Genomic DNA, 18,606 nt, shown 5'->3' with positions numbered 1-18,606 from the left:
AAATAATCCACAACACAACACCCAAAGTTTCTTTCCATTGCCACAATAAAAAAAAAATGCTTTGAAAAGTCAACACAAATACCAATTCGCCCTAGTCACTGCGCATTGCCCCGCACAGGATCGTTGTTACTCGCCCGCCGCTCCCCTCTCATCCCATTCCTGCCTGCCAGGACGTACAACACAGTCGCAATCCCTCCCAAGAAAGACTTTGCCACATGCTGGCAAAGGCCACACTTTCCCTCTGCATCTCGGTCTCCCGCCCACAGGAGGGCAAACAGGGAGATTGCGTGCATGTGCGTGTGGATGGCGATGTAAAAAACTCATGGAAATTCAAAGAAATACGGCACGCAGAGCAACCCCACCCACGGATTGGAGGTTCACTCGTACACCGCAGCAGGAAAAGAAAACGTCCTCTCGTTGCTTTTCTGAGAGGCCGATTCATTATCATCACGCCGCCTCAACAGCATGTACCGGCGAGCGGAGGAGATGATTGCTTAATCGCACCTCGCGTCGGAGGCGCTCATAACGTCTCTCTGTGGCCACTCGCCCTCAGCAACGAGCCGCACAACAGAACGCAACAAAATTCACCCACTCGCCAATAAAATAAATAAACATGCATCTCACCGCCATAAAAAGGACATCAACAACCATTTCACGGCAGACACCAAATGTCAGGGGTTAACTAACAAAAACAAAAACGCGGATGGTCTCCCACAATAAATTCCAACAAAGGATAGTCTCTCAGTCCTGAAAATAAACACCGTAAATTCACAGAAGCCGCCTCATCGCGCCAAAAATCGGGTGATGCCCCTCCTCGCAATGCTCTGCTGTCCGCAGACACCGCCCTCTGTGGTGTTCCGGCAAAAGCAAAAAATAAACGTTCAAAAACCAACAGCAACAGAAACCTCCACCCGCAACGTGTGCATCACCGTGGAGCGTCGCTTCTCTCCCCGCAAGTAAAACAGGCGCCGTCACATCATCCGCAAGGATCGCCACAAACACGCCAAATTGCGACGTGCGCAACACGCTCCACCGTGACCATCGTTTTCCCAATAGAGCAGCCCACTTCCGTCCACCGTGTCTGCCAAGCAGGACACACCAAGCCTGCCGCTGCAACGCAAGAGAGATCCAGAAATACGCAACGGATCCCGTCGCAGTCGTTGGATCAGCCGCCGTGTTGAGGTTTGGGAGGGGCGGATATAAGAGGAAAAACAAAACAGCCAAATGTCCCCGCGGAATCCCGCATTCCGCGCAGTCCCAATGGCCAGAGGGTCCTCTGGGGACGTCTGGGAAACGCATCCGCCACACTCTCACGCACCGTCACTCACGGCATCCCAATCGAGTCCAGCGGGCCTCGTGAAGCACACGGCGCGCCTCAGTGGCGTGGCAAGCAGCCTTCTCGGAGAAAAGGACGCGTGGCGATGGTTCCCTCCCCGCTTCACTTTTCTTTTTTTTCTCCTCCTGTTTTTGGTGGCATGTCACAGAAGGGGAGCGCACTTCATGTCCCCGAGCCCTTCTCTCGGTGCACGCACAAAAACAGAGAGGGAAATAATAAACGAGTGGGTCAGGCGGCACGAAAAAATAAATGTGCGGGAGACAAACCAACAAACAAAGAGCCCGACAGATATGCACGCAGCATATCCAGCGGAAACGGGTGTCACCTTCAGTGGGTAAATTAGTAGCCAATTGCGGCGTCGATCGCCCACCGTGAGAAACAGCGTTGTGCTCACAATATTTTTGGCTTGTTTTCTGCTTCCCTCCCCTGTTATTTCTCCCTCGTTCATCATCTTCATTTTTCCTGCTTGCTACTTCCCTCTCCTGCCTTCGGCAACACTGCCAAGTTTGGACGCTGCGCCCTCTCCTCCCCTGTCATGTCAAATATATGTTTTTGCGCTCTTTAAAATCCACGGCGTACTCGCTTAAATATTAATCGTGTAAATAACCAAACAGAGGTGTAAATTTTTAAAAATTAAGGCAAAACAAAATAAGAAAGCAAAACTTGTGTTTGTTGCCGAATCATCTTCCTTTATTCCTCACAGGGTACAAAAGCCTCCTGTCGTAGTCAACCTTTGGGACCCCTTGCTCCTCATCATGCCCGTAGACCCGAATGCGCTGTATGCGTGCCTCATCCTTCACCCAAACGTCTGCGGGGACCATGCCGTCATATGGCTCCTTGTACCCGCCACTGCACGCCAGTGGACGGTTCCACTTCATCATGGCATATGGTTTGTTCGCATTCAAAGACCTGACGCGACGGTACCAGAGGGCGTCCGGTAGCTCCATTTCACTAGAGAAACGAATATTCGAGCTGCCGCAATGCACAAATTTGCCGTATAAGACATTTCGCTCCTGAAATCCAAGCAAACGGAGGCGCAATCTGTAGTCAACATCCTCCACGCAAGCTGGGTAGAAGTTCTCGTCAAAATGTCCCGCCGTACTGATCGCCAGGCGCGTCAACATAACAGATGTAAAACAACTGCTTTTGTAATACGCGCAGAAGTGCCCGTAATGCTTCGAAAATGCCTCTTCACGCTCCTTCACAGAGGCATAACGGATGCGGTCAGGCAGCAGCGCAGACGTCGACAATCGGCTATCGTTCACCGTGGAGCGCAGCACCCTCAAGCCCCGTCGCAAAACAGGACTGTACTCGCTCGGCCCATTCGCCACCTCCGCCGCCAACTCATCCATGCGAGCGGCATCATGCCTCGTCATTTCATGCACATCGCGTAGAAGATTGGGAAGAAGACCGGGTGAAAACATTACGTCGCTGTTTGTCACAAAAACAAAAGGCACTTCCTCGCGCGGCAGCGAGAGTGCAAGTCGTGACCCGATGTTCACCGCAGCGCTGTACCCGATGTTTTCCGGGTGACGACTCACAACCAGGCGTCCGGACCACCCATAGACCCTCTCGAGTTCCTGCAGGCACAACGACAGCATCGCCTCCCGCCCGTTCTGCACCAAAACCAACAGCCGGATGGGCACACTGATGTTGCACATCATCCTCCGAAAGTCCATCAGATCGAGCATCAGCGGGACCACCATCAACGGGATAACGTCCGTCCCGTTATTGTTTCCCCCAGCCACCGTGTCGTTGGATCCACCAGAAGCCTTTCCCCGACGCAGTGGATATAGTCCGCCCTGGTCGGATCAGCACCAAACCATACGTGGGATCGTCGCCAAGTAGGAACTCCACTCAAAAAAAAAAACATCAACATGGACAAAAAATTTAATGTTAGAAGAAAGATAAAGCATCCTTTCCAAAAAAAGGCTTTCGGCCTCGTTTTTTAAAGCGCGTGTAACTCCGCGCATATCCCGTTGAAGGCAAAGCCAAGGGAGTATCTCCTTAAAAAAAGCAAAAGAAGTAAAAAAGAAAAAGGTGCGCAGGAATGGCTCCGTGTCAATGTGTAAAAAAAAAAGATTCCTTCCAGCGCAATGGCCACGCATGGATAACGCCCTTGGCCTTCCGTCCGCACAAAAAGGCTCGAGCGCCCCAATAAAGCCCTCCATGCGGGAAGGCTATCAGAGACACCGCAAACCGCACCAGGTACAAAAAAAAAAAAACAAATAAATGAATCGATAATGAGGCCCAGCGCCTCAGCGTGTCTTCTGCAACGCCACTCGTCATCACAAAATATTTAAAAAGCAACAATGTGGGAAAAGGGAGGGACCAAACGGAAGCACAAGCCCACCATCAAAGGTGATGGGTTTTCCAAAGCAGCGCCCCAACTCAGCAAGAGTTCTTAAACTAAAAAAGGAAAAAGAACCTCATGGGTAAGAACGAGAGGAAAATCAGCCGAACGTCCACCCGGAGGGAAGGAGGGATTCCACCGCGGTGTCCTCCACGACGCAAACACTCCGCGTCCACTGCCCGGTGTCGTGTGCGGACCCCGCGAGGAGGTTTTGGGCACGCCGCTGTGCCACACGGTGTTTCCCCTCGGAACGCAACAGCAGACGCGTCTCGTTCCGGTCGCACTCGTGGCGGTGGTGGCATCCGCTGCCTCGCTGCGTGCTGCTGGCGTCGGTTACGATGCTGCGGAGTGAGAGAGAGAGGGTGCCCGACACAAGCGGTGCTGGGCTGGGCGGGCAATGCCCTCCGCGGCGAGACACCCAGCGCGACTCCTGACCGCGGCGCTCACGCACTTCCCTCCACGCCTCTCCCTCCACCCGGCAACCGCACAGCCGCCAGCACATTGTCCCCGAAACAACACACACGTAAAAGCGTCGTAGCATATTTCCCGAGAGAACAGAGCGACGATCACACGCTGCGGCCATCGTGCCGACTAGTCCGACGCGGCCGCACCCACAGCAGCAGACACAAAAAAAGATATCTGACACTCCGTGCCACGTCCTCGTGCGTGATGGTTCGGCATTTCAGGGCAATACCGCCACACGCCGTGCAGCATTCCCACAGGGGATGAGAGCCACGACGCACTCCCACTGTCTCTTCCTTCTCTTCATGTCCACGAAGTGATGAAGCAGCAGCCACACGCAGCCGCAAGCACACGCTACAAAAGAAGCATCCAAATCCACTGCATCTTGTGCGTGCATGTGGTTGTGTGCCTGCAGACACACGAGGCAAAGAAGTAAAAACAGGAGCAGAACATGTGAAGGGACGCACAAACAAAACTGTACAGCAGAGGTGCATGGTAGAAATAAGGAGAAAAAGGCTGCTCAAGCTCATGATATTGCACTGCAGACCAAGCAGCGGCAATTCATAAAAAAACCATTAAAATCTTTAAAAAATTCATATTCACCTTCCACACCTCACACTTTGGAAACAATAAGAAAAAATTAAAAAATTAAAAAAAAAATGAAAAAAAAAAAAAAAAGAAAAAAAAATGAAAAAATGTCGTCCTCTATTACGGCTACACACAAATAATAAAAAAAAATGAAAAAAAAAGAAAAGCCCCACAAAAAAAGCACCCAACTATCATCTTGCTCCAGAAATTGTCTGTAGATATTTTGCCCGGAAAGAAAATTAAAAGATATTTAAATGTCTTTCAGCCGTCCGACCCTCCGTATGTCCGCACATCGTTTATATTTCATGCGGTCATCTGCGTGTTGCTGCTCCCCTCAGCCCTCTCATCGGCGCGTGAGTGCGGCCCGCAGAGCACAGTCACTCGTGTGTGTGGGACTGAGAGAAGCACGCAGACATGACGGGAGTCGTGTCACTCCATCGGGAGAGTGAGCGCAGCAAAAGAAAAAGAAATCATCGGAGGAGAGAGAAATGCTCACGAGGCCGACACCGAAGGGTGCGCCACCGCATGAAATAAACACAAAATAAGAGGGAAGATGTGGCTGTGTGTGTGCGGCGTTGCGGGTGTCTGCCCGCCCTGGCCGCAAAAAAAACAGGAGGGAAAGAAATGTGTGCTCCGCCCCACCGGCCCTCGTCGCACGCCCACACGTCACGGCTCCCTCAGCGCGCCGTTCGTCGCGGCCCCGCCTCATGCGTGCAGCAGGCGAGGCGCACAGGGCCGTCGTCACGAGCGTGTCGGTGGGTGTGCGAGTGGAGCAGTTGGACGGGAAACACACGGCACCCCTCACAGGAAGAGTGCAGCAGAAACAATTAAAAGAGGGAAGAGTAGAAAAGAAAAAAGAACGTCCATAGTGATTGCCACCAAAAGCAACAAGCAAAAGAAGGGAAGAGTGGAGCAAAAAAGAAAAAACAGAAACAAAATTTTGTTGAACAAAGCAAACAAAAATAATTAAAAAAAAACATAAAAAAACGTAGGAAATTATACTCCAAACAGAAAAAAAAAAAATTAAAAGCCGAAAAAAAAAGTCCATGGTGGTTGTCCGAAAGCAACAAGGAAAAATGAAAAACATTGAAAAAAAAAGAAATTATTCTCTGCGTAGTAAATTTATTCCTAGCGGTGTGTGTGTGTGTCCTGCAGAGACGAGGGCAAGTGTTCCACCCTGAGACCGCACGCTCCTCACGCAGCCGCAAATACCCACAATCCCAGCAGAAGAAGCAGCGGCAGCAGTCCGCTCCCAGCAGGCGCATTGGCTCGCACACCCTCAATCCGAGGGATATGCCTCCTTTCCGTTCCATCCTCCAGTTGGGCTTCCAGACCTCTCGTCGGAACGGGGATCCTGTCCTTGATTGCAGTCATCTCAGTGGAATTCAGTGGGCGGTTGTACAGAAAGACGTTCTTCACCGTCACATGGGGTTCTTGTTCGTGTCCCTCCTTCTGATCGCACGCGCCAAAGCAAAAGCGTACAGGCCCAAGTCGTGTCTCACTTTTTAACGGCACTTCTTCCTCCCCCAGCGAATTACCATCAACGTACACGGAGACCTTGTTGCCTTGCAGCATGAGTGCCACTTGGTATTCTTTCTTCGGTTCCCAAGGCCTGCTTTCCGTTGTTATCTTGCCTTCGAACATCTTCCCCCACGTCTTATCCGCCGTATACGACAGTCCCATGGTATGATTGGAATTGGTGTCCCCCAAAATCGCACCCAGTAGAGGTGTGTTCCCACTCGGTGCCACCTCGATGGTCACCGACGCCACAAGTGTGAAGTTGTGGCTCAAGGATACATGACGCAAATTATTACCCTGAGTGTTCACGGACCACGATACCCTGGAGCTAGGCTCCGTCAACTGAAATCCATCTTTGACCTTCTTTGCATTAGGCGTCACCGTTGCATTCACGCAAAGGTACTCGTCGTTCCACATGTCGTCACTGGCAGCATCGGAAAAAGCTGCCACCAGACCCGCCGTGGGTATAGAAAAACTGGAGAAGAAAACGTCCTTTTGCGCCCAGGTCTTCAGGACAGAATTGATCGTACTCACTTCCTTCGTCAGGCGAGAAAGCGACAAGGCACTGTCTTCACCATTGTCCCTCCGTTGTAACAGATGCAACTTGCCATCCGAGTACAGCAGGGTGCTGGCGAACTCCTCCTCCACAGCACTGCTCATGCCAAGTGGTCCAAAATAAAAAGAACGGTTGTTGTCCGTGACCCAAAGATAGAGCGCTCTTTCCCTTTTCTCCCCCGAGAAGTCCCCTCTCTGTGTGTACAGCATGACCTTCCTTCCCTCAATGTTTGCGGTGATAAGGGCTTCCACACGCAAGCCTTCATCCCAAAAGTATAATCGTGATTTGACCCACACGCCCGAGAGTGTCCCAATAGCCTCCGTCCACGCTGTCCCCATGTCACGCGACTCGTACACATTCTGTTCGTCCTTGCAATTAACAATCATGAGAAGTGATCCCTCCCACTCGGTGATGCGGGGTTAAGGCATTCCGCAGGGGAAATGCCCTCAGAGAGCGACCAGTTACTGCCGTTGTCCTTCGAGTAAATAATCATGGAGCAATAGCCACCATTTCCGCTCTTCGCCATCACAGGAAACACAAGCGTGCCATCCTCCATCACAACACCTGCGCCACCAGCGGCAAGAAACCTTGTCAAGTTACCTTTGTGAGCAGCTATAGTACTCTCGCTCAACGGAGACTTGATTTCGCCCCATTTGATACGTTCACTCTGCTTGCTGCTCGTAGGCTCCCTCACATCACCCACAACCAGTTCAAGTTGTTTTGAATCCGCTATATGTCCGATTTCCAACAATTTTTTTGTGCTCATAAAAGCTTCCCGCAAGAAGAAACACCTTATTGCCCTTCGTTGTTGTTGTGGGGTTGAACACATCGCCCACACGATTATCCACTCCATCCGTTGTACCAAGCACAGTGTGTGCTCGCCATGTACTTTCATTCACCTTGCCAACAAGAGTAGACCAACCCCACGAAGAGTCGATGTACCCCACCACAATATCAGAAGAATTTTTCTCTTTTTGTCTACCAACTTGATATTCGCGATACACGCGACCTTCGGCAAAAGCAGCAATTACTCCACCAACACTGACAAGAGAGGGTGAAACAAATGAATCCCTCTCAGTCTCTTGAGACGTTCCACCTTTCGCCAGCACCTGCGTCGTCTGCGGCACAAATAGATCGACCCGTTGCAGCCCCTCAACACCCCCCTGAAGCACTCCCTTCTCCAGCAATGGCACCCGTCAATGCCGACCCAGGAGTTGAAGCATCAGCATTACTTCCCACCTGAGCGGTCGCAGCTCCACCACTGCCGTTGCACATCATAACGACAAGAAGCAGCACCGCGGAAGTAGACACATACCGGGACATGTTGGGCCTCTGCGCCTCACTCTCTCTTCCTTCCCTCCTCCTTCCGCTGGATCCGGTCACGCGGCGACGGTTGTATGTGCGGGGTGCCTTCACTGCAGCAACACGTGAGTGCATATAAATATGTGTGTGTGAGCGGTGTGTGTGCTGTTGGTCCTTTCAGTGCCTTCGAATTTCACAGTAGCGTTTAGCGCTTGTTTTCCCTAGCTTATTTAAAAAGCTAAAAATGAAAAAATCATGCCAATAAAATTACATCAGTGAACACCGTCACCCATCCACGGTGAGTGACAGCATCATCCCCGCCGCAGTCACTCCCAACAACAACAACTCACGCACACAGACACACGGAACGAGAAGAAAGAACAGCGCACCGGGAACACACGGCGACTGTTACCAACAGCAGGAGCCACGGCGGGTGAGCCGTTCTTCACGCGTCAGCTCACACCGAGCAACACCCACACAAAACAACCAGCGGGGTGTAAAAGAACAAAACCTCCCTTCGCAGCACCCACGCGCTTCCACCAGTCGTTTTACTGTTGTCTCCTCCAAAGCACCCGCTCCGCAGCCGGCGCACACCACGTCGCACAGCCGGATAAACCCCATCAACGGATCCACAGCATGGTAGAAAATCCGGCACATGAGGCTGCTGGACGGGAAACAATCCGCACTCTCCCAGGCACCCTCAACATTCCCAATACCCACCTGCCTGCATGCCGCCACATTCAAGCCCGCAACACGTCGAAAAAACACATTGCGGTCTCCCGCCCTCCCTCCTCAGGAGGGCCTCCGCAGTCACAATCCTGTGCGTGCGTGCATTCTCAGCGTTTTAAACACGGCATGTGTGTGCATGTGCTTGTGTGTTTGGCAGCGCCTATACTTGCAGAGCAGCTGTGCGCCACAAGAGAGTCTGAAGAAAGCAACGACAGAGAGAGGCGGATAGCACACACGCAAATCACTCATATCATCACACACACACACACACACGCAGCCGCGGAATGGGTGCACTCAACCACAAAATCAAAAAGGAAAACAAAAAAAAAGCCGAAGCGTGGGACGACCAGCGCACACACACTCTCATTACTCCCATAAAGCAAAACACACACACACAGGGAGAGAGAGAGAGGTCGCCCACTCAATGCAATAAAAACAAAACAGAAACAGTTACGGTGCTCCGCCCATGCAGCCAGGCGGGACGGCAGCGGTGCGTGTCGTGCAAAAGAGAGCACCAACGGGCCTGCATGGGTGTGCATGCATATATACAATGGGCACATTATTGTGTGTGCTTCGTGGGGTGAGGTGAGGGCGAGAGTCCATGCAAGGGGACACACACACAGAGTGAAGGACGAGTGTGTGTGCGGGCGGTGCACGGCTCTCTCACACTCACTCTCACGCGGCCGCCACCGCAGCCGCAGCCGCACACGCAACAACAAGAAGAAGCAAAAGAGGGGAGGTGGTGTGGGAGACAGCGGTGCTGCCGTCACTGTCGCCAGCCGTCGCCGTGTCACCCGTTGTGGCGTTTGTGGCCAGTACTCTTTCCTTCGGATTGGCATCTTTATTTTCATTTTGTTTTTCTTCTCGTGTCCCTGTACCATCAGCTGCCGGATCATTGTTCGGGATGCCGTCTTCAGTGCTCTTGTCAGCTTTATTATTGGCGAAATTACCGTTTTCCGTGGGTGATGGTGACTTTGTTTCTGCATGGCCGTCAGATGGTTCATTCTGCGAATTGGCTGTGAAGGGGGCAAACGCCCTCAGTTTGTGAATTGTTGTTTGACTTCATGTCGCTTTGGGGTTGTTATAGCTGTTACACGGGCACGGTATCTTCAGAGCTCGACTGTCCATTCACTCGTGCTTGTGTTGAATCTCCCTCTGTTTTTCTAATTGTTTTCAGTGCCACTTCTGCTGGTGCTTTTATTAGTGATGGTGATGTTGCGTGTGGTATGTTTTCAGTTTCACTGCATTTTCAAGTGTCACTGTTGGTGAATTATCATTATTTTTTCTTTGTGTTCTTCCGCTTCTTCTTGTACTGCCTGTTTTGGTTTTTTCGTTTTATCTTCATCTTCGTCAACTTTTTCCAGTGCTCCCACCCCCAGTTCGGGAGTGTTAGGAAAAATATTAACGCCACTGTCATCCGTCGGCGTGAAATTGGAGGATGCATTACTCTTGGAAGGATTATTCAAATTGTGATCTTTGCCAGGTTGAGTGACAGCACTGCCAGATGAAGATTGACCAACGCTTTGGCGTTGGGACTCCGTTGCCTTACCACCTGAGGGATTCCTGGTATCGCCAATTCCATTTGCATCAACCGTTTTTAAGAGCTTCTCCTGTTCAACTTGATCTGATGCTTTAGCTGTCGGCAGTGGTACTGTTGGATCAGGCGTTAAAACCTCATCATTACCTTTTGACGTGGTACCAGATAATAATTGCTTGGGCTTTTCAATGTGACTGCACCACCCAATTCTGCTCCCTCCTTGTCCCCAGCTTCAACCGCCCTTATTAATCCCATCTGAGTGGATAACAAACTGCAGTCCGTTCTCGGAAATACCCCGTCACTTTCAGCATTATTCATGTGCGTCAATAAATTCCCGTTACCTTCACTGCAGCGGTCCGCCATCGCGTATAAAACCTCCGCTGGCACCGCAAAACAGCACGCAGAGGGAACACACCAGCAGCACACGGCCAGTCATCATCATCGCCATCACTCCTGTCATTTGCGTATAGCCTTCAGCACAAACTAACTTTCCGTCCACGCAGAGCAAAAGCAAAAAAAATACAAGTCACAGAACCACGCACAAGCAGCAGCTGCACACATAAATCAGTCGGTTGGAATAAGTACAATTGCAGAACTCCCACAACAAACTGCAAACCAAAACTTTTAATTACCTTAATATAGATATATATAGATTCACCTGCGCCGCTGGCCAAATCCAGATATTTTTAATAATAAAAACCAAAACAAGTAAAAATATAAAAGGGGTGAATGGAACAAGAATGGGAGTTCACCATAACCTCGATGTTTAACACCAATTAAGTATATATACACCATCTGTTTGCGACAATCGTGACCAGCTTACGTGGCCTTTTGAACTCATGTAGGATATAAAACATTTATTACTTAAGAGATGGCAGACTTTGGGGCCCTCCAGTCACAAGACCCCGCCGCTCCCCTTCGCCAAGTCCTGAAGCGTAAAAAAACACGACCGCGTGATATGCCGTCTGCGGGGTTTTCTGCAGACCGCACGTAAGCAGAGGATGCCTGTATTCCGCGAGAGTCAACAAACTCATATATCCGTCGCAGCTCCCACGTCGTAGCGTGTGATTTGGGGCTGCCTTTATTCGCCGCTCCTTGCGGCGAAGTGTTGTTCACCCAAATATCCATGGTGGATGGCAAGATGGCGGAAAAAGCCGATAAGGCTAAGCGTACCGCGCGCCTCGGCCTGCATAATAAGGAAACGCTTTCTCTTCCATTTCCCTCCGGCAATTTTAACGTCGCCGGAATCTAAAATGAAAACGGCCCCTTATCCAAGGAGCAACGCGTCCGTGATGATGGCGGCCGATGCCTTTTCCGTGGGCTTGATGATTCGCTTACGATTGTTCTCGATGTGTCGCAATCGCTCGCCCAAACCGACCGCTGACGGCGGAAGGTTCGCCGGGGATGTCTCCTGCACAATCCCCCGGTTAGGTGTGGATAATCGTCGTCGCGCTGCCTTGATGAAAAAGCAGTAGTCGCATAAACGCGTGCACAAAATGGCAGCCGCGTACAAAAAGCGTGAAGCCGTAGCCTCCATTTCCGCGATGGTTAAAGAATTGAGCGCCGGCATGGCGCGCACAGACCGGACAAACCTTTCACTCAGAGATACCTCACGGTGAGTGTGATCAAATCGCACCCCCAGAAAGGTGTACTGCGTAGCGCCCGATTCGCGTTCCTCCCTATCGTGGCGTGACAACTGTCCGCATTACAAAGCGCTTGGGCTTCCCACAATGTCACACCGCTTTTCAACCCTGCAATGCGTATATTACCGATCCATACGTCGATACGCACCGATGGAGGTGCAGCCCAGAGGCGGTGAGCCACCGTCGTCACCCCCGCGATTGCCGAGGTAATAATAATCTGGAGAATTTCTGGGCCGGCCTTGCATCCCATTGGGAGTCGTGTCAGCTCCACCAGCGTGCCGTCCTCCACGCGGCATCAAAAGAGATGCCGAGTCTCCCACGGTAAAGAGACTTGAAAAAAGTATGCCTTTAAATCCGCGCAGGAAGCGGCCTCAGCCATCACAGGTGGCAAATAATGAGAAATGTGTAAAGGAGGAAAATTGGCCTCGTAAGGGTCGTCTCCGTTCTTGTCGCGTGGCCACGCGATCCATCGTCGTCGTAAACCGGTGGTTTTCTCCTCCACAACAGAAAAAGGGCATTGTCCATCCGCCTGTAATTGTGGAGAAAGCTTCCTCGATAATTCCCGCTTCCCTCAATAATCGTGCATCAGCGGTTGGAATCCTCCGTGAGCCTTCACGCGCTTTACCGGAGGGAGACGGAGGGAAAGGGGACCGCCCGACGAGTCCCCAAACTTGCATGAGACTCTCCAAGGTGGCCGGGCTCAACCGACTCTGGATCCACTCTAGATTCAATACGGGCACGTTGACCTGCTGTAACGGGATAGCGTGTTCATCTTGTGGAGTGGCCAGACGCGTCCTTGTCGCGCGTCTCGTTATTGTAGCAGCATGATTGTGATAAAAATCATGGAAAAAACGCTCCTCCGCTCTCAGCCAGGGTTCTTGCCCTTCCGCAGTTTCTCCCTTCACATCAATGCGACCAGCGACGATACCTGGGTCAGCATTTTGGCGTAATTCCATAAATATCGAACTGTGTTCTGGGGAAGGTCGAACGGGTCGACGTGCTTCGCCAACTGCGAGATCACGTGTGGGTCCAAATTGTACGTCTCCACGATTTGAGCAGCGCGCCTCAACGCACCCCGTTTTATGGAATGTGCCGTGGCGTCCCAAGGAGCCGGAGCTCGTTCGACTTGGGCGGTCGTAAGATTCGTGAGCATTTGTTTTCTTGAAGTGTCCTTCATAGTTTTATAATGTCGAGGGCGTCCTGCCCTCGTATCCTCACGAACCGCGAGGCGCGGTGGAGATCCGCTTTCGCCGTCTTTGGTGCCACGGGCCGATACAATATTAAGGCTCCGTCACGCTCCAGTGTGAAATTTTTTGAGGTCAAGGCCGCAATCTCAAACCAACGGCTCGCCGCTATCAACACGAGTCGTAAGACAACACGTACCTTCCAATCGGTTCGGCTGCGGATACATTGACCTATCCCTTCCTTTGTTAAGGGGCGCGCTTGCTTCGTCTCCGATCGCGCCGCAATCTTTTGTAACCCCAAAATCGCCATATCCAGTGAGGTTCGATCCATTTGTAAAATGGACCGCAGCATCCTGGCGTACCGCACTCTGGACTATTGCGCCACGTCTAATATTGCCATCAGCAAGGCCGCGCAGCTCTCCTCGTTTATCGGCTGTTCGTGCGTGCGGCAAAAGTTTGTGAATTGCGCCGCCAGGGGCATTCTCCGCTCCCAATATGACGTCACCCACATTTCTCAAGCCATCTCTTCCGCCCTTCTTGTCAATTCCGTCGGCAGTTTGAAAGATCTGATGAGGCGTCGACAGTGCGGTGCGATGCCTGTGCGGCATAGCGGGAGGTGGTGGATTGGACGCGGCTGCCGTCGCCAGCATTAATGAGCGGCGTGCGGCAGCTCTTCTGCCGTTTTTTAACTTTCGTTTGTAGTTTGGGAAAACCCTTTTGAGGCGCACTTTGCAGGTAGACGCGTCGTGTCCATAAATAAGGCACAATTGGCATAGCAGCGATCGTTGTTGTTGCGATCGAGTTCCCCGTCGATCCATGAAAGGCTGAGCCACCCTCGCGAAGGTGTCATCCTCATGAAAAACCGTGTGAAGGTGGGCAGGCAGTTTTTGGATCGGGATGCTGGGGTCGAATTTAATCACGATCCGCATCCGGAAGACCCGCGGTACAATCCTTCCCAAGTCCATGAACTGCTTGTTGGGTTCCCGATGTAACCGCTACGCGCATCCACGAAACCAGAAATGCCAAAGGCGATTCGGGCGTGAGCGTCCCCACGGTGCCAGTAATCGCAAGCGCTCCGGATTTCGAATAGGATTCCAGGGATGCCTTCATTCCAAATTTGCAGGACCCAATTGTTGACGACAAATTCAAAGAAAACCCGGATTCTCTTCATTTGAACCGGAAACCTCTTCTGAATCCGGAGATCGAAAGGGCGAAGTCACGGGGTGAGGGAAACGCGGTTGCCCACAGTGCCCAATGACGCAAGAGTATTGACCCGCCGTCGCTCTCCCGTGAAAATGGGTTGGGGAATTGTGGGTGCGGCCGCGCCCCCGGCCATCAAACGCTCGTGGTGGGGCGGTGTCGATGCGCCATCCCTGGACCCGTGCGCGAGCGCATCTGGCGGCCCTTTCCTGGAAGAGGAAACTCCCCGCCGTCCGGGCGTATCGGCACCCCAAGCCGCAAGCCGCGCTTCCAAGGCACCGATACGTGCCTTTCGTTCCTGGGGTTGTGCCTGGGGTTGGGCAAGGGTTGTCTCCAAATGGCTTTCGCGCCCCGCAAGCGCCGATTCTCGTTGCGCAAGAAGACCGTCCGCCACCGCAGTGTTGGACGCACGTGCCGAAAAGTGGTTGTTCGCTTCCTCCTTCTGATGTTGAAGCTGCGCGCCTCGATTCTGCACGTCCGCGACTGCGTTGTCCGACTTTTATCTCTGCATTTCCGCGATGGTCAGCCCTTGCCGCGCCTCCAAATTATGGGCAGGAGCACTTGAACCCACAATTTGGTAATTGACACGCCCGGCGGTTCGCCAAGTGCCCCGCATGGGTCGAATCCTCCAAGTGTTTGGCGATCTTTGCTGAAACCAATCGTAAACACCTCATGGTAGCACTGACTGCTTCCACCGCATCCAACGGCCTGTTTTCATCACGGAAGGTGAGCTGCAACTGTATCTCGCCATGCTGGCGAGCCAAGCCCAACATACGGGCACCGATGTTGCTCCATTCCGTCGCCGTGTAAAAAGAAAATCAGTGCCATTTCTTCAAATAAACATGCAGGAATCTGGTATGGTTGTGAAAATAAAAATAAAAAAGATAAATAATAATAATAATTTTGTTTTACAGCTGTCTGCTCCCTGACTCCCTCAATCGCGGTCTCCCAAAAGACCGTGCGATAGAAGAGAAAAACGTTGTAAAGAGATATCTTCGTTTGTGCGAGATATGAATTTATTTGGGCAGCCAGCCATCCTCGCAAGCATTCTTTTTACAAAATCCCCAAAGTACAGAGGAATTCTGCGGCATTCATATTTCACAGAAGCTTCTAATGGCAATGGACTCTTTAAGAAAAAAAGTAAAACGAAAGAATTTTATTGCTGTGGCACTGTGAATCATGATGATTCTCTCTCACAAGAAACTCTCTGAATAAACCCGGCGGCCTCAAAAAAAATTAAAAATCGCTAAAATACTCCCTGTGAAAATTCACTATGAGCAAAATGCACTTTGTTCCCCAATTATTTCCCCAACTTTCTTCCCTATCCCTTTTCTACAAGATTGTTGTGTTCTCATTTCTCAGACTTTACTTACAAAATCACGTGTTAAAATAAACTGGTATTGGTGTACCTTTCCGTTCCAGAACGCCACAATTTCTTTTTCAGCGTCGCTCAAATTATTGGGATTGACGCAATCACATCTCTGCCATTTTAATATCATCTTGCTGTTTGCGTGCTGTACATAAATCGTCTCCCACGACATGTCTCGGGATGATTTCTTCCAGCTCCTAAAATATTCCGCCAGGCGTTCATTGAACAGACTCACAGTGCTGGTTGTCGTGTGGTGCGCACTCGCCGTAGTCATCTGCAGCCCAACCAGCGTCCTCCGCGGTGACTCCATGAAGAAAAAGCCGTCCACCAGCGGAAAGTTTTCAACCTTCGGTATGTACAGCACCTCGTACTCCATCGGAATCCTCGTGACACCGCCTTCCAGTCCCGCTAATCCAACGGTGAGCGTGGGGTACCTTTGATGGTTTACCTTCATCACTGAATCATGTGCTTCACGTTCTGGTGGCCTCAGCTCATTGAGTCCCTCTACTAATGCAATGACAAACTCCCCATACATGAATGCTCTCAAACCTAATTTTTCCAGAGGTTGGGAAGCAAGAGCACCACTCGATCCCAATATTAGCAAGAAAATATCCTTCGCACCCATTTTCCTTTTCAAACGGTCCGCAGTCCGAGACCCGATATCAGCACATATCGATGCGTTCTTCAACCATCCTCCAATATTTGGTTTGCTCATCTGTAGCCCCATCGCGCGTCATCCAGGCGCACATCGCCTTCACATCCATCTCGGCGGGGCAATTCACGATGATTCGCGCGGCTTGTAGTTGCTTCGCCCACTCATCATAGTTGGCTACCTTTAGGAATGGCACCGCAATCATGCCCCATCCAGAAGTAGGCGCAAAATGTCTCGGCGGCGGCGTTCCCTTCTTTGCCACACCGTAGATAATATACACATTCCTCCCATGCCCCCTCAAACTTCTCAACTCAGAGACGCACATGTCCTCATCGCTGCACCTTTTCACCGCTCTGGTGGTCTTGTCAGACACATACGTCGTACTTCCACCAAAACTGTGCGCAACCACTTGGATTTTCTCGGCATCGCAGTGCAGCAGCCGGTAGAGGAGGTACGAGCCGGCAGCCATCGACTTCCCGATCCCGGGCGTCCCAATCAAGAGATGCCGCTCAGGCGTAAAGTCGGTCCCACCGTGAGGGCTGAGCCACTCGGTTACATCGCCCTTGACGATCCGCCACACCCGATCCACCTCACAGTTCACAAAAACGTCCTTGGGAAGATCCTGTATCGTATGCCACGAGTACGGCCATCCCTTCTCCGAGGCAAGCAACATCAACACGGGAGGTGCTCTACACCGAATTGCTGCACAGCGTCATTCTCTTCGATAGCGTCGTCAGCTTCCCTGTACTTCCATGACTGTTCTGGCTTCCCCTCATGCACCCCCATCCCCGTCCCCGTTTTCTTTCGCTCCACGCCGTCCGGAAGTTCCACCGCATGGCTCCGCCTCGCATTGTGCACAGACTCGTACAATCCCTCCAGTTTCTCCGGTGCGCTCGTCGTCGTTGGGTTCCTCACCTCCTCAGCAGCTGCATTCAAGAAATGTTTATTGGAGTTATGAACAGCTGCTTTTACCTCCGCAGCAGCCAATGACCACCCCGGTAGACTGTTGACACCCTTATCGCAAAGCTTGCGTATATCCTCATCGAAGATCACTTCACCCTTTACAGCTCGCTTCATACTCAAATAACGACCGGATGCCTGTATCTCGTTCAACGCTCCTTTATCACGGATATACTTCGTGGGGTCCTTGAAAAACTCCTCCGGCAAAACATCCCGTTTGTTGTCCACAACGCCCCTACCGTCCAGTTCCCTCGTAAGAAAGTCGTTCAGCCTCATTACGTTGACGCGGACTGTTCCTTAAACAGTACGTCTTCGATATTAGTGGAAATGGTAAATTTCATTTCCTGCGTTCGTCTTAGCCTTTCCTCTGCCTCCCGCCTCGCTTCTGTCAGTACCTGCGTGAGTACTCCGTTTGGTTTTCTCCTTGCAGGAGGAGTGATCGTATCCTTTTCTTTCATAGTCCCTACGTTGCCCAAGAGAGAGCACACCTTCGTGAAGAGGCTTAGTAGTGGCCTCCAGCGCTTGGTGCGCAGTTAAGTTAAGAATTTCCTCAAGAAGCCGCTGGTCTTGTAAGTAGTCATCCGGCTTCTGAGCAAATACTTCCATCGTCACATTGCAGTCTTTCATCAACAGCCGCCCTGCCGCCAACATAATTCCAAAGGAAATCACTCAGCCTCATGTTGGTGCTGCTCATAGTCCACTGCGGCCATACTTCACTCCCCATCACATGTCGAGCCGCAGCGTCGGAACCATCACGAGAGCCACGGCGAGGTGCCATCACAACACCCGTGTGGTGAAGCATCCCACTCGCACCGCCCAACTGCGGCCTGCAGGCGCCGCTGGCCCCAAAGGACAGTCGCGGCCGTTTCCTCCCGCAGTCCCAATGGCGTTGGGCGTGGCGCTCGCACGGCTCGGTGGTCGGTGCGCCATGCAGCCGCACTGCAACGCCTGTCGGTGAGGCAGCCGAGACGTGCAACCAACCCCAACACCGCCAAATCATCGCCCTTTTTATTTTGTTTTATTCACGTTGTCCGTCTGTTTGCCCCATAACCGACACCAAAAATAAGTGCACACCTTCACAAAAGGGAAGAAACAAAGAGAAAAGGAAAACACGATCCCGCCGTCCCGCCGCGGATCAACACTCTCGTCCACCCACCACCATCGCCACGCATCGCCCCGCTCCATTTTCCCACCTCTCAAGTATTGTGTGCCCGCAC

General features: G+C 51.7%; 1 protein-coding gene and 3 pseudogenes across 1 annotated transcript, besides 9 other annotated features; all 4 read right to left on the bottom strand.

Annotated features, from left to right (window-relative positions):
- Nucleotides 1–5,506: part of a sequence feature (areas not merged during assembly with more than two copies in the genome that could not be assigned to a particular haplotype) that runs on past the window's edge.
- Tc00.1047053510643.110 (beta galactofuranosyl glycosyltransferase, putative) lies at nt 2,017–3,042 on the bottom strand (the record flags this gene model as incomplete). Its single annotated transcript, XM_813756.1, has 1 exon — nt 2,017–3,042. One exon carries the CDS (start codon nt 3,040–3,042, stop codon nt 2,017–2,019), a length of 1,026 nt encoding a protein of 341 aa, XP_818849.1.
- Nucleotides 4,783–4,847: a sequence feature (T-rich).
- Nucleotides 5,507–6,348: a sequence feature (heterozygous, non-Esmeraldo-like haplotype).
- Nucleotides 5,620–5,781: a sequence feature (T-rich).
- Tc00.1047053510643.100 lies at nt 5,934–8,138 on the bottom strand (annotated as a pseudogene).
- Nucleotides 6,349–18,606: part of a sequence feature (areas not merged during assembly with more than two copies in the genome that could not be assigned to a particular haplotype) that runs on past the window's edge.
- On the bottom strand, nt 9,519–10,841 carry Tc00.1047053510643.90 (annotated as a pseudogene).
- Nucleotides 11,193–15,473: a mobile genetic element.
- Nucleotides 11,194–11,293: a mobile genetic element.
- Nucleotides 15,275–15,313: a sequence feature (AT_rich).
- Nucleotides 15,295–15,472: a mobile genetic element.
- Tc00.1047053510643.50 lies at nt 15,765–18,191 on the bottom strand (annotated as a pseudogene).

This window comes from Trypanosoma cruzi, genomic scaffold, assembly GCF_000209065.1.
Source record: "Trypanosoma cruzi strain CL Brener 1047053516803 genomic scaffold, whole genome shotgun sequence".
NCBI classification, from domain to species: domain Eukaryota; phylum Euglenozoa; class Kinetoplastea; order Trypanosomatida; family Trypanosomatidae; genus Trypanosoma; species Trypanosoma cruzi.
This window is presented reverse-complemented; position numbering and strand designations above follow the sequence as displayed.